The 16,143-nt window shown below is 39.6% G+C and overlaps 1 protein-coding gene across 6 annotated transcripts in view; it reads left to right on the top strand.

Moving 5' to 3' along the window:
- GRIK4 (glutamate ionotropic receptor kainate type subunit 4) overlaps positions 1 to 16,143 on the top strand; it is a 475,013-nt gene that overhangs the window by 398,381 nt on the left and 60,489 nt on the right. For 5 of the 6 annotated variants that reach the window (XM_089678554.1, XM_089678550.1, XM_089678553.1 and 2 more), the window contains 3 exons: positions 319 to 423; positions 13,269 to 13,376; positions 15,649 to 15,864. In XM_089678554.1, coding sequence (XP_089534680.1) covers positions 319 to 423; positions 13,269 to 13,376; positions 15,649 to 15,864 — 429 coding nt within the window. The remainder of the gene's footprint in view (positions 1 to 318; positions 424 to 13,268; positions 13,377 to 15,648; positions 15,865 to 16,143) is intronic. The other variant, XM_089678555.1, reaches the window with a different exon arrangement.

Here is a 16,143-nt window from a genome sequence, read left to right as displayed (position 1 = left end):
AGTCATAGTGCAAATCAACTGGCACCTAAGGTGAATTATCACATTGTATTCACCTAACTGTATACCTGCAGACTCGTCCAGTCTGTGGAGAAACACTCTTCCTGTGATTATGGGGATTCTAAATTGGGTGCTAGTAGTCAATATTACAATGCATAGGACAAAGTTATAAAAGTAACAATTATTCAATATACTGTATCCTATTTTTTTACATAGACCGTATTGTACTGAATTTTTAATACATGTTATTGTAGCCCATATTTGTAAACAGAAGAATTAGAGTTGCCTGTGGCTTTCTGTGATTGGCTTTCTCTTGCACAGGTAGAGTTGGAAGGTCTTACCGGACATGTGGAATTCAATAGCAAAGGCCAAAGGTCAAACTATGATCTCAAGATTCTGCAATATACCAGGATAGGATTTCAGGAGGTACCATATATTATCATATTATTGCTTGTGCTCATTTAATTGTGAACTACTTTTACAATTCAGGCATGCAGGTCCAGATGTAAATGTTGAGACCTATTTCAGTTGAATGCATTGTATGATAACCATACATTTATACATATATATTTATCTGCATTTGTTGCATGGCTACATTGAAAATCCTCACTTCTTTATGTCTGGGCATGTATCATTCTGGTTCTGGAGTAGTTATTCATCATACATAATACTCAGGGAAAAGAACTCCCTCTCTTTAGACTGCAAGCTCCCACGAACAGGGCCTTCCTAATCCTCCTGTATTGAATTGTATTGTAACTGTACAGTGTCCCTTAAAGGATCAGTTCACTTTTCGGTGGAACATGTAATACACAGCCGCTGCCGCTCCACTACATCTGGTGATCGCTAGCAGGTGATCTCCCCCCCCCCCACTAGCTGGCACTATTTTTTCAAAAACATGGCCATGCGGGGCTCTGCCTGCCTGACTGCGTCATTCATTCACAGAATTCTGTGAATGGCAAACTACAAATATCAACAACCTTCGTGTCCATTGGCTTGTAGTTTACAATGAACTACCATGGTGCTGTTGAGCACTTTGACAGTTCATTGTCCCTTTCTGTCATTGTGTATCTGCCTGCCCGTGTACAAGGTACAAGCACACAGATACACTGACAAGTCTGCAGGAGTCCTTTCTAGGCTCCAAGTTAAAAAAAATACTAAATGCACATTTTTTTACCTTGAAAAAGACCCGTCTATGGCCAGCATTAGTTCTAACCCTTTGTACTGCACTCTGTCCCTGGCCCACTGTCTAGTGAGAGCACCCAGACTGGACAACAAAGCACTCCCATCGGTCAGTAGATTGATTGGTGGGTGGAGCTTGAGACCAGAGAAGTAAATATTTCACAAGCAAACTGAAAGCGATCTCAGATCAAGGATGCTTTTCTGGACAGCTGGTGTAATAGTATTTTACCTTGTGGTGCCTGCTCATTGACAAAACAGCAAAGCAACTAGTTTTAGAATATGGCAAATTCACTTTAATGTTGAACTATGGTAGAATGGATAGTCATATTACCATATATAATAGATTTTTTTAGTCTGGTAATATTTTACAACAGGGGTTTTTAACTGTAGCATGGTTGGTCAAGTGCACAATTTCATGTTTTTGCTACCTTTCTAGAGAAAGCACAGGTGCTGAAATGAGCCTTTGAAGAAGAGCTGAGCAGTTAGATTGATGGCGTGCCATATATAATGCACACACACAAAATTCCAATAGTGGAACTGGCAGTTTCCAGGTATGGAGTATGACAAGCTCCTTAGCAAAGGAGGGGCTCGTTAAGATGGTGAGGGGCACGTTTCAGATGAGAGTTGCTATACGAAAAGAAAGTTAAAATTGCAGAAAGGGAGCAAAATAAAACAACATGAAAGCAAAAAGAGCATTTCATGAAACATGGGAATGAAAGAGATAAGCAGAAGTGAGAAATGGAGGGAATGTATGGCAGAAAAGCAATATGCAACAGGACTATGAGCAAGAGAGAGGACCCACAGTTTTACAAGGCAAAGAGAACGTACAGAGCAAAGGCTAGAGAGATAGTACAGACAGCAGTTTAAGAGAATGTTTAGTTCCCTTAAGACTGTTGCTTTGACATAAGAACTTTACCCTGTTGGAATACGACCATTCATTACTTCAACCTCTCTCAGGTGTGTAAAGTATAGCAGCTATGTAAGCTTAAACTCAACTTTACCGTATGTTATCAACATGTTGGGCACACTGCATTTTCAGTTGCTAGAATATAAGTCCTGGATGTAAATGTATACTCAACAAAAAATGGAAAGATGTTTCTAAAATGAGAAGAATCCCCTCTTTGTTGGTTGTCATGGGTGAAAGTGTTCCCCGTTGGAAGGCTGTTGTTCTGTTGGCAAATCAGAAATTTAGATTTACCACTTTAATTTCTGATAACATTGGTGGTGAGGACAAACCCTCACTACTCTTTTCAACTTTAAAAAAAATAAAACCCATCTCATTTTCTATTCAATTTACCATTTGTTCTACAAAATAATGACCAAAAGTTCATTAGTATTGGCAGGCTGGATGACATGGAGAACATACATGCATTTGGTGAGTGCTGTGAAATTCCAATAAGGAGTGTACAAAAATGTGTGATATGCTAATATTGTGGCTATTTGTTGTACAATGTTTAGTGTATACCATTGGGAATTTAGATTTTAGGGTAATTTTTTTGTGCCTTGATCATAAGACTATGTTCAATTATCTGGCCACCAGGGAAGTGCAAATGTTGTGTACAATAGTGTGCATAGCATTCCCCAGATTGTTCAGTAAGACCATCAGTTCGTTCCGTAAATCAGTTTCTTTAAGCTGGCCAAAAATACAGGGCAGTGACTATGAGGGATCCCTTATGGTTGCTAACAATTATTAAAATGTTACTAAACGCAGGACCCTGCATTCACATATTTGAGTAAATATAAACTGCTAAATACCTTTTCTCATCAGCAGTTAGAGCAGTCTTGTGACTTCAGCAGAGCACTGGTTAAAGCTTGTAGGAGGAGTTTTCTTTCTGCTCTAGGAGGATGTGAAACCCCCTGACCCTCTGTCTAAACAGTACTGATTGGCCCTGTGCTGGTCACATGCACTCTCCAAAGAAAAAAAACCTCTCTAGCAATACATACCAAACTGAGCATGTGTATGTGACTATGGATTCAGTTTGTATCAGGTGGTCATTTTAACAAGAGAACGGGGAGAGAAGAAAGGATCAAACAGCCTTTTTACACAATGCAGAGGATTAACCCCTTAGGTTACACAGTGCGTATAACAAGCAGGCTGTACTGCATACACAGACTGATTTTACTGTTGTGGGTTTAGTAACATTTTAAAGTTATATAGGGACCTTTATGTAAAGATCTGTTTTCAATGAAACGTCTTAGGGATAACTTTTAATGTTAGTGGCACCAACCTTAAGAATCCTCTAGAATATTAAATCATCTTGAAATAGTAGCACATTTTCTTATTAATTTTCAGCAGGATTCAGCGGGTAAGGTGGTCACCTGACAATGCACCTGCTTAATCTCAATTTTAAACATCACCACTGAACATAGTGAGTATGTCTGCTAAGGATTTATTTGGAATGTTGAATGGTTCTGACTCCTGATCACATCTTGGTTCCTACTATACTTTATGGGCATTCTCTTTTGTCATTCACCTTTGTCATTCCATAGAAAACAGTTATAGTCCCAAATTATTTCAATCATACAATCAGCTACTCTACTTGGGGAACACATGTGGCAAAGGTTAATTTGCTACGTGACACAGATTTTTCTGCAAATAAATTCATATATTACTGCCCATTATAGTCTATGGGCATTCCCTTCTGTCATTCACCTTTCTCCTTCCATAGAAAGCAATGATAATCCCACTTTATCGAAATTTTTAACATCACCACTGAACATGGAGAGTTTGTCTGCTAATGATTCATTTGGAATGTTTAATGGTTCTGCCTCCAGGTTGCATCTTGGTTCCCATTATACCCTGTCATTCACCTTTGTCATTCTACAGAAAAGAGCTATAATCTCAAATTATGTTAATCTTACAATCTGCTACTCTTCTTGGGGAACACTTGTGGGAAAGGTGAAATTGCTATGTTTTTCAGATTTGTCTGCAAAATGAGTTTATATTTTACTTCCCATTACATTCTATGGGCATTCTTTTCTGCCATTCACTTTAGTCATTCCATAGTAAGCAATAATAATCCCACTTAACCACTTGCCTACCAGGCACTTTTACCCCCTTTGTGCCCGGGACAATTTTCAACTTTCAGCGCTGTTGCACTTTGAATGATAATTGCGCGGTCATGCAACATTGTACCCATATGACATTTTTATCATTTTTTCACACAAATATTGCTTTCTTTTGGTGGTATTTAATCGCCACTGGGGTTTTTATTTTTTGCAATATAAACAAAAAAAAAGCAAAACATTTGAAAAATTTTTTTTTTATTTTCTTTGTTTGTTTTGCAAACAGGTAATTTTTCTCCTTCATTGATGTGCGTTGATGAGGCTGCACTGATACGCAGCACTGATGGGCTCTGATAGGCTGCACTGATGAGGCGGCGCTGATGGGGACACAGCTGATCATGTGGTAAAAGGCCTCTGTGATTGGCCTTTTACCTTGTCATGTGATAAGCAATCACAGACAGTGCTGGGTGCGTGCCGTTGGGGGCGCGTTCTGGGAGGACGCCCTCCCAGAACTAGACAACAGCGCTGTAGCGGTCATTCAGCTAAAGCGCGGTTGTAAAGTGGTTAATCTAAATTTTTAACATCACCACTGAACTTGGAGAGTATGTCTGCTAAGGATTTATGTGATTTGTCTAATGGTTCTGACTCCATTATTCTCTATGGGCATTCCACTACCCTGTTAAAGAATATGGGCATTCCATTCTGTCATTCCTTTTAATATGTTCTCACAATTCGTTGTATCACATAACAAGACAATAGGGCATCCAACAGCAGACCACATCTGTATGACAATCCAAATAGTAGATGTGCAAACTCCTTGGTTTACCACTAGGAGTGCACACATGCAGCCCAAATTGATCTTGTTCACTGCTGTGTTCTTTAACAGACAATTGTTTCCCCCTCAGCCACTAGAGGCTCATTACCTTGGATACTGTAGCTTTGAGAGTCATCATGCTCTCCAAGCTGGAGTGCATCACAAGACCGCACATACCTAACTGTCTGTATAAAGGTGAAAGAATCAATTAATCAGTTCTGGAGTCCATATCACTTTGTATGACTTCAGCAATTTCTACTGCTAGCACAGCCGCACAGAGTTCAAGTCTTGGTATGGTATGTGCAGGTTTGGGAGTGAGTTTTGCCTTGCCTAGAACAAAACTGAAGTGTGATTCTCCATTAATCCCAGAGGTCTTTAAATAGGCGACTGCAGCAATAGCTTCAGCTGGTGCATCGGAGAAAATATGAATCTCTCTATGGTCAGCAGTTGAAATGGAAATTGAAACATAGCAACATGAAATCTGAAGTTTTTCTAAGGAACCCAAAGAACATCTCCACCTTTCCCACTTGTGTTGTTTCTCACTAGGTAAAGGAGTATCCTAGTCTAAGTTCTCAGTAGATAACTGTCTTAGCAGGATCTTACCTTGAATGGTGACTGGAGCAATGAAACCCAATGGATCATAGATGCTGTTCACCACCGACAAGACTCCTCTCTTAATGAAGGGTGTGTCACAAGTTGACATTTGTAAGGTGAATGTGTCTTGTTTGATGTTCCACAGCAAACCCAAGCTATGTTGTATGGGAGGCACATTTGTACCTAAATCAAGTTTTTTTAGACTAGTGGCATAGTCCTAAGAGGGAAAGGCATTCATAAGTTCCTGGCTGTTAGATATAATCTTGAGAAGTCTAAGGTTTGCTACAGACAGCATTTCCTTTGTTCTGGTGAGAAGATCAATTGCTTCTTTAGCAGATGAAAAGGATTTGAGTGCGTCGTCAACATAGAAGTTTTTTTCAACAAATTGGTGGGCATCAGATCCATAATCCTTTTCTCCAGCCTGAGCTGTTCTCCTTAGCACTGCAGGGGAAGGACTGTTACCGAAGACATGTACCTTCATTCAGTAATCTATCACTTCCTTGTTGATGTCATTGTCTTTGTGCCATAGAAACCTGAGGTAGTCTCTGTTGTCTTCTTTGACAACAAAGTGGAACATTTGTTAAATATCAGCCATTACTGCTATGGGCTCTTGTCTGAAGCAGATCAGGACTCCTATTAGACTGTTCTTCAAGTTGGGTCTAGTAAGGAGCATGTTGTTAAGAGAAACACCCTCATACTGAGTGCTGGAATCAAAGACAACTCTGATTTGGTCTGGTTTGCATGGGTTATACACTCCAAAGGATGGAAGGTACCAGCATTCTTCTCTCTGCTTTAGTGGGGGTGCAGACTCTGCATGATCTCTGTCAAATATATTTTGCATAAAGTCCATAAAGTGCCTTTGCATCTCTGGTTTCCTGCTTAAGTTGTGCTTTAAGGAGGAGAATCTACAGATGATCTGCTGCAAGTTGTTGGGCAATCTCTCTCTTGGGAGATGAAAAGGTAGGGGTGTTACCCTAATATTAGAGTTGTCTTCAAAGACCTCATTGTCGATTAATCTGAGAAATTATTTGTCTTCTATTGAAGGAGCCAGTATATCATCTTCACTTGTTCTATTAAACACTTTACAGCCGAGGTCATTGTCATGGGGAGAGAGAGGGCTTGTGTTACCTGAGACACTATGTCGCCATTTGCAGCTTGCTATCTTCTCTTTCACCCAGTAGTGATGTGGGCATGGCTCAAAGTAAGTGTTTAGGCCATTTGGCAGAATATTTGTCTTTAATGATGAAACGTTGGTAGGTCTCTTCATTTTGCCTATACAGACGTTGCCTATGATGACCCAACCTAGATCTGTAAGCTGAGCAAATGGGGCATCTGGGGCTCCACTGACTTGTCTGTGTACCTTGTGAACCCTTAGAATGTCTCTTCCTAACAGAAGAAGGATCTGAGCATCTTTGTCAAGTGGTGGTATCTCACTTGCTATTACCTTCAGGTGAGGGTGAAGGAAGGCAACAGCTGGCGTAGGGATTTCTTCCCTGTTAGCAGGTATCTGGTTGCACTCAACAAGTGTAGGTAGGAATAATTGCAGGTTAGCTTTGAGAGGAGATACCATGAGACCATGAGCCCTTCTACCAAAAACCTCTGTAGTTCCACTACAAGTACCCAAAGTGTAAGGCTGAGCTTCACAATTTATTTCAAATGGATCAAACAGTTTGGATCTTGCAAGTGATCTATTGTTCTGATCATCCAAGATCGCATACACCTTTAAAGTCTTTTCTGGTCGACTTTCAGGATATACGTTCTCCAAACATATTTTAGCACAGGACTTATCACAGCAGTCTTCCCCACAGACTTCAGTGCAGGGTGAAGAATTTATGGTGGAATCAGGTCTGTATTCTCCCCACCTTGCCTTGACCTGGGAGGAGAGTTAACAGATTGTGCAGAGCAGAGCTGGGCTTAAGTGGATGGAGGGCTTGCACATGCTCTTCTGAGCCACACTCTCTGAACTTAATGGACATATTACAATTCTTAGCAAAATGTTCGTAGAAGCACAACACTTGAAACATACCTCGAATGTCTATAAAAGCTCCTTATTCTCCTCAAGAGGCTTTGTCCTAAAGCCGATGCATATTTTGAGGGGGTGTGGCTTCTTGTGAATAGGACACTCTTGGTTACAGTTTTCAATCTTCCTACTATATTCCTTCCTATTTGCAGCCACAACTGTGGTGGGAGTGGGAAGGATGTCAGTCTTTTTTACGGATACTGGGCCTCTATGGTTCCAATAGTTGACCTGCAGACTGGTACTCTTAGGAAAGGATAAAAAGAGACTGTACTCACCATAGGAAAAACTTGGGTCGTTCTTGGTCTCTGCAATGTTCTTGATGAATTTGAAGAAGAAATTGAATGGAGGGAAGGAAACATTGTTCTGTTTTTTGTATGATGACCCTAGTGCGGACCATTTTTCTTGCAAACCATATGGGAGCTGGGAGACAATTGGGTTTATTCCTCTAGCAGTGTACAGGTAACTGAGTCCAGGTAGTTTTGGGTCTGCCTAGGCTAGCTGAAGCTCAAGAACAAGGTCACCCAGTCTCTGGAACTCCTTGTTGTCCTTACCAGATATCTTAGGAAAAGTTTCCAGATGCATGAATAGAGCATTTTCTATAGCTTCTGGACTGCCATAACTTTGCTATAATCGATCTCATGCAGCTGTGAGGCCTGCTGTAGGGTTGTCCATGAAAACTGATCTTAATGGCTTAACACATGCAGCAGATAGAGGACCAAGCCATCTGATCAGCAGATCCAATTCTTCAGCAGCTGTAATACCAAGATCATTGGTTGCAGTTCTGAAAGAACATTTCCAACTTCTGCAGTTTTTAGGTTGGTCATCAAAACTGGTAAGACCAGTTTTTGTGAGCTCTCTGCAAAGTATGTATTTCACAAACTCTGCTGTCTCAGTTGTCTCCGACTTTATGCAAGATGTTGTTGGCTGAACGGTGCTGATCTTTGACATCGCTGTTATAAGACACAGGGAAATATGGTGCATCAGATGCATTCAGGCGAGTTTCTTGCTTAAAGTCAGTTGCTCCATTGGTATGTTTGTTTGAGGCTGTTCTGATGACAGGAGATTGATGACTTGCTTGCAGCTTGTTCTGATGCTCAGTGACGTATGAAGGAAAGTTAGGTAGATAGGCAGGAAAGGTGTTGAGGTGATTTTGCATGCAGGAAGTTGCTGAAACCTCTTTAACTTGATGCTGAAAAGAAGTCTCTATGTTGTCAGGAGCATTGGAGACAATAGAGTGTCCACTGCAGTGGCTTATAACATAGTCTGTAGTGCGTTTGAGGGGATCTTCCATATCCGCTATGTTTAGGTTAATGCTGTCTCTCACTTGCACATCCGTCTGCACTGATAGCTTATTCTAGGACCCTTAGTTTTGCTATAGCTGTATCATGCTTACACTGTTTTTTTAAGATTTCTATCGCTGCTTTTTGGCGTGCTGACTGAGTTTCCAGCTCTGCTCTTTGGCGTGCTGACTGAATTTCCAGCTCTGCCATCTGAGGTGCTAACTCTGCTCTCTTTTTTTTTTGCATATGCAGTCTGCACCTTACTGGCTTCCACTTCAGCACAGTCACTAACAATTCACTCACTGAGTGTAGAGCATCTTGAACTATGAGATTTAGAGGACCTTTTAGAATGTCTTGTAGAAACGGATCTGTGAGATGTAGTTTCTTGTAGCAGCTTTATCTTTGCTTCTGCCTTTAATTTGGTTTGCTGGATAAAACTGTCTCTTTCTAGATTAAGAACCTGGAAGCTGTTTAATTCCTCTAATGAATCTTCCTTGTGCATGCTCTTTAAAAGATTACTGAATTTACTGCTGGTAAACTGATAAAGCTTCCATGAGGCAGAAAGTTGTTGGATGGCACCCTCTAGTGGCCGTACCCCATGTTCAACAGACAGTGTGTTAGATTGAGTAACAATCTTTTCCCATAATAACCTCAGGCTAGTAGTTATTTCAGTTCTTGAAGTTTCATCATTTTCCATCATTTTCCAAGTTGGTTTAACTGAGCATTTGGGTAACACAGCTGGATCAGAGACTTGTGTTTTGTCTGCTGTGTGTGACATCTCTTCACAGACGGAGCCCTTATAACTCATGTTGACACAAGCAGATAATGACTGAGAGATAACAAGCGGGAATGCTGACGGCCTGGGCTAGTTATGGAGGCTTACAGGTGCTGTCTTCTTGCTTTGCAATGAGAACAATAAATCTTGTCTTTATCAGTACTGTCTCCCAGGAATCTTGTAATTAGTCTGTAACTTCATTTTTCTACTATTCTGACTCAGACTACAAGGCCATAAACCTTATCTCCAACAATGTATACAGCTATACCACATAGTGTTGAATTTATCCCTTGCATAGGGTGAGATAGTTTAACTCAATGAATAAACTCACATGTTGAGGAAGTCAGATGAGAAAACCCATTCGAATATTCCATTTAATGGCGAATATTCATAGGTAGAAAAACGTTAATGTTGTAGCCCCATGGAAGATGCATTTAGGAAGACAGGATACAGTGGAATGATCACAGAGAGAGGCAGGGGGGAGGAGTATACACAAGTACGGTGAGAGAAAGAGCGCAGCTTAGACAGAAGGAGACAGCTTAACCACATGCCGCCCAGCCACTGTAGAAATACGGCGGCAGGGTGGCACGGCTGGGCAAAACCACATTTTAAAACAAAAGAAAGCTCAATTTTTGGGGGAAAAAAGGATGTAAATTTAATTTATGTACCGTATTGCATGACTGCGCAATTGTCGGTATCTATACCATAGTTTGTAGACGCTATAACCTTCACACAAAGCAATCAATATACACTTATTGGGATTTTTTTTACCAAAAACATGTAGCAGAATACATTTTGGACTAAATTTATAACTAACTTTGAGTTTACTATATATTTTTTATAGCTGAAAGTAAAAAATATTGTTTTTCTTCAAAATTTTTGGTCTTTTTTTGTTTATAGCGTGAAAAATAAAAAGCGCACAGGTGATCAAATACCACCGAAAGAAAGCTCTATTTGTGTGAAGAAAAGGACGTAAATTTAGTTTGGAAGCAGCATTGCATGACCACACAATTATCAGTTGAATTAGTGCAGCACCGAGTAGCAAAAAGAGGCCTGGTCATTAAGGGGGTAAATCCTCAGGAGCTCAAGTGGTTAAAGACACAGAGCAATGATAAACAAGTAATGGTCACAGAGGAATAATAATAAATCAAATAGTGTAACACAACACCTATAGAAGGTAGACAAAGAGGATTCCTTGGCTTTAATCAGCAGGATTTGTATGGCAAATCACCACGCCAATGTCAGAAAAAACTTAATCCATTTATTTGTAAGATGATCCACACATATCCACTGCCTGGATCCATTCACTAATGCATTCTTCCTATTGAGGGCTTAACCATAGAAATACAAGGATACCTGAACTTATACCAACGGATCAATCAAATTACATATTCCACTAAAGATCTTAAAGATATAATACCATTAAATCCAATATGATTGTACCCATCAGCAGCCTTATTAATTCTCAAAAATTAAAACAACCTACACCTTATCCCCCCAAATCCTATTCCCATAAAACCAAAACATTTATTCCTTATACAAAATGCTTTCTAGGTCTTCCAGTCACACTGACATGTCACTCCATGGTTTGGTTTCTAGATATTGTTCAAAAAAGAAGGGATTTAAAAGGACAATTTGTGATTCCAAAAAGGTAACACATAACCATACAAGTATATTGGCATGCTAAGCTGTTAAAGTACCACCTATGAGAATTCTATAGCATATTGTAATATCTAGTCATAGTAGCACATGATTTTTCTTATTTATTTTCAACTGAATATAAAAGGTGAGGTTAGGTGGCCAAAATAAAAGCAAAGGACATAGCCCCTCTAAGTCTAGACTGTTTAATAGATAAAGCATGGCATCCCGATGGCATCAGATGCCCAACTCCACTAGCTCCGGACATATTGGAATACCCAGTCAGGCCTTACCATCTATGCCTTACCTGTTGCAGCGCCTCCTGCTGACCGACCGGGTTCCTCTTCTCCAGAGCAGTCTTTACATCTGGCGATAGACATACCGCTTTCATCCCTATGAGCCTGTTTTATTACACTAAGATGTGAGTTGTAATACTTACCTTTTATTAAAATTATTATACAGTCTACACTCAGAGGCGCTGTGTCCTTTTCTTTGATTCTTCTACTTCAGAGTCTACTTCACTCCATCACAGCTTGCCCAAGTGCTTACTGGATTGCCCTTGTCTTTCCTGAACTTTATCCATTTAATTATCACTACATGGACTGCACCACTATGCACGTGCTATTTCTTTTGTACAGAGGTTTGGTGGCCACCTCACGTTATAATATTTACATTTCTTGAGATAAAACTAGTAATTTTTGGGAAGCCGAGGGGTTACTTTTTTAGGAATAAAGTTTAGTATTGCAATAAACTGTTAGTGTTACTCTGTAACTGTGTAATACTCAATGTTTTTAACGGATAGCTAAACCCATTAATAAAATCAGATGTATTGTAACTTACCAGAGCTTAGACTTTTTCATTTTTTTACTGAGGTTACACATTGCAAAACTCATTGAAAAGAGCTCTGAGAGCTGATTGGAGGGAAGGGACACACCTCCCTTCACACAACACACAGGAACAGAGCTGATGTTGTCAGTCACAAGTTGTGTGTTGGAGATCCCTCCCCTGTCACCTTTTTCTCTTGGTGTCGGGAAAACTTGTCAGACATTACTCCTGCTGATAGCAGTAAAATGAAACAGCAGACAGAAATAACACTTACTGCTCTGGATTGAGACAAGTACACACTATAGAGGGATATGCTTTGTGCATATTTCATGTCTGAGGTTTACAACCACTTTAATAGAAAACACAAACATCACTATCTGTCTTCCAGGCTGTCTGCTCTAGCCTACTAATTTCCCTCCCCCATGTAAGTAATAGAAATTATTAGAGGGGGCCATGTGTGTAGCCCAAATCAGGAGAGCAGCATGGGAGACAACCATGGCTCCCCCCCCCCTTCTTCCACATATACAATGGAGGAGTCAGCACTGCCAACTAGGGAGAGGAAATGTGTTATAAGCAGGATTACCAGGTAAAAGTAAAGCAAAATAAGCATACTTGATATAATCTACATTACACATAATTTATCTGCTAAAAGTCTACTCCATGATGATGTGTTTACTGTCACCAACAGCAGGTACCATTTGGGGTACCTGTATTACATGGAAAACCTCAGTTCACATATATCAAATGAACGTAAAACATGGAATACTAAAGACCAGTGTCATTTCTCTTTAGCGGCCATGCTCACTACTGGACATTAAAAAATAGTGATGCTCATTACTTGTTTTGTGAATTCCATTGTAGAGCTGTTGGATTAGCACATTACTTGGTTTTGCACACAAGGCTTTCTGAAAGGTGGAGGATGGGGGGGGGGGGGTGAGTGGGAAAATGGTTGTAATTTGTTAATGTGACCTGCTGCTACACCAGAAGGTGGAGGGTCAAATACTCATTGGCTTCTAGTAATATACTATGTACTTATAACATACTATATGTTTCACAGATTTAAACAAACATTTAAATGTACATTATTTATTTTGTTTTTACCTTTACATTATATACTTCTACATCATTTTTTCTTTCCAGATTGGACGATGGCATGTCACTAATGGTGTATCCATGGACAGAAGATACTTCTTCCAAAACATTTCTGACAGTTTGGCTAACAAGACATTAATAATCACTACGATCCTAGTAAGTCTGCTCATTTCCAGTTATTGAAGTGCCTTGGGAATTGGTTGGATAAGTCATTCTTTAAATGCATTAATACAGTTATATTTTTGTGGTGAAATATAATGATGGAATAAAACTACTTCAAGTATTTCTCACAAGCTCATATTAGTTCAAGAGTATGAAATATGATGAAAATAATTCATAACAAATGCAAAACTTTTCTTTCAGTGGGCTCCATTCACAGAGCAGTACCTTACTGCCAGGACAGCCAACAGAAATTTTGGGGCCCCTTACACAGCTTTAGGCCTGGCCCCCACCGGGTCTGACCACTAACATTCCCTAAGGCCTGTCCCACCAATTTCGTCCACTGGCCATCCCTGTCCTTCAGTACACCCACTTTTATTTTAACATTCTTACAACTTAATATGTGAAAATAAAAAATGTATTCCAAGTCATCAGTGCTTTCAAGAGTTAACAGTAAGGAATTATATATTGGCCAAAAAATATAAAGCCTGCCACAACAACAAGGTAGATTCTTTTGAACAAGAAGAAAAAAGCAACCGAATGCCTGAGCTCCTGCGCTACAATGTCAGTATCCCCACATGTGTATGAAAGGAATGCAAACCTTGCTGCCAACAGACCAGGGAAATCCAAAAAGAACTGCATATGAAGAGACAAAAAGAGGGCTCACGGGCCTAGTGCATTACCTTTAAAAACAAAATTTATTGATAGAAAGTAACATACTCACAAGAGAAATAAAATCAAATGGAAAGCATGTCACAAAAAATGCAGTGTGGTCCAATACCCCTGAAGGTAGTCTGGTGGGGGACTGTAGACCTCTGGATAGCTGATGACTGACACGTTTCGAGGTTGTACCTCTTCCTCAGAATGCTCTCCATTTATTTCTCTTATGAGTATTTCTCTTTTGAACAGGGCCCTCAACTGACACTAACTGCACTACCATTTCAAAGAGACAGCCCAATCCAGCAAAGAGATACCCCAATCCAACAAAAAGACAGCCCCATATATTCAAAGAGACTTCCCAATCCAGCAAAGAGACATCCCCATATATTCATCAAGAGATATCCCATTCCAGCAAAGAGCCAGCCCAATCCAATAAAGAGACATCCCCATATATTCAGCAAAGAGACATCTCAATCCAGCAAAGAGACATCCCCATATTGGAAAGAGACTCCCCTCATAGCAAACATCCACTAAGCCTGCACAATGTTTTTCATCTTTTGCAGGCTGTACTACAGTGCCTTTATAAAGTATTCATACCCCTTGAAATTTTCTACATTTTGGCATGTTACGACCAAAAACGTAAATGTATTTTATTGGGATTTTATATGCTATACCAACACAAAGTGGCACATAACTGTGAAGTGGAAGGAAAATGATAAATGGTTTTCAAAATTTTTAGAAATAAATATCTGAATCCCGCCCCCAGATCCCACCCTTCCCCCATGTGAATGAGTATGGGGTACATAGTACCCCTACTCATTCACCAAAAAAGTGCTAAAAAAGAGTAAAAAGGCAACAAGTCATCATTAAAAAAATGTTTAAAAAATTTAAAAATGTCCCCTAGTGTAGATCCAATGTCAATCACAATAAACCCCCCCTTTCCTGACCTGCCGGCTAGATGCTTAGATAAGGGTCTGGTATGGATTTTGGGGGAAGTTTAATTTGGCATGGGACCCCATGCTGTTTTTTTTCAGCAATTTTTAAATGCTGGCAATTCTTTTCTTTACATGAATCACTGGCTGTTAAGAAAGTGGTGGCCGCTTACTCCTTAACAACCATGTTGTTTACTGGTTGTTAAGAACTCTGGCTACTGACGGATCCTTAACTATCGCATGCCTGAACCACTACTTATTTACCACATGCATTTATTTATTTCCTTTTGTGAACTGACTTTAACTCCTGTTTTATGCAGCATTTAAGGAGCGTTTTTGCTTTATGTGGTAAATACCGCACAAAGCAATAGTGGATTGCCATTTTCAGGATTGCATGCAGTAAAACACCTAAATACCATATGCGATCTGCTTTTGTGAATGGATCCCAGTATCTTTTATAGAAAACCCCTTTTAAGTGGGTTCTCCACTTATATGATCTTTGTTTACATTTTTACTATGAAACAATTAGTCTTTGTCATATGGCTGGGAGGTAGCAGCATGTATTTTCAAAATATATGTTAAAACTAATATCTAAATGATTTGTATACTTGCATTATAATAATTAATAGATTAGCATTCAAAGATTCTCCTGAGGTAATGGCAATAACCAAAACTAGTTTTATTTACAGGAAAACCCATATTTGATGCTTAAACCAAATCATCATGATCTGGAGGGTAATGAACGTTATGAGGGGTTCTGTGTGGACATGCTCAAGGAACTGTCCAAGATCCTGCATTTTAACTATAAAATCCGCCTGGTTGCTGATGGCCTTTATGGCGTTCCAGAGGTGAATGGAACTTGGACTGGAATGGTGGGAGAACTAATATCCAGGGTAAGGAAGATACAGAATGGAAATGCTAAAAACCTGGTTGCAAATGATATTTTGTAAAAAAAAAAAAAAAAAAATAGAATGCAAACCGAATTTAGTGAAATCATTTACCACTGTCTGAAAGAAGAACTACATAGTTAGTCTGGCTGAAAAAAGACAAAATTCCATCCAGTTCAACCATAAAAAAAGAAAAAAGGTCTAATCATATACCCAGAGTTGATCCAGAGGAAGGCAAAAAACCCAGCAAATCATGATCCAATTTGCTCCTGCTCAAAAAAAAAT

The sequence above is a fragment of the Staurois parvus genome, unplaced genomic scaffold, assembly GCF_062004578.1.
Source record: "Staurois parvus isolate SC_StPar_1 unplaced genomic scaffold, SC_StPar_1.0 ptg000207l, whole genome shotgun sequence".
Classification (NCBI taxonomy): Eukaryota; Metazoa; Chordata; class Amphibia; order Anura; family Ranidae; genus Staurois; species Staurois parvus.
This window is presented reverse-complemented; position numbering and strand designations above follow the sequence as displayed.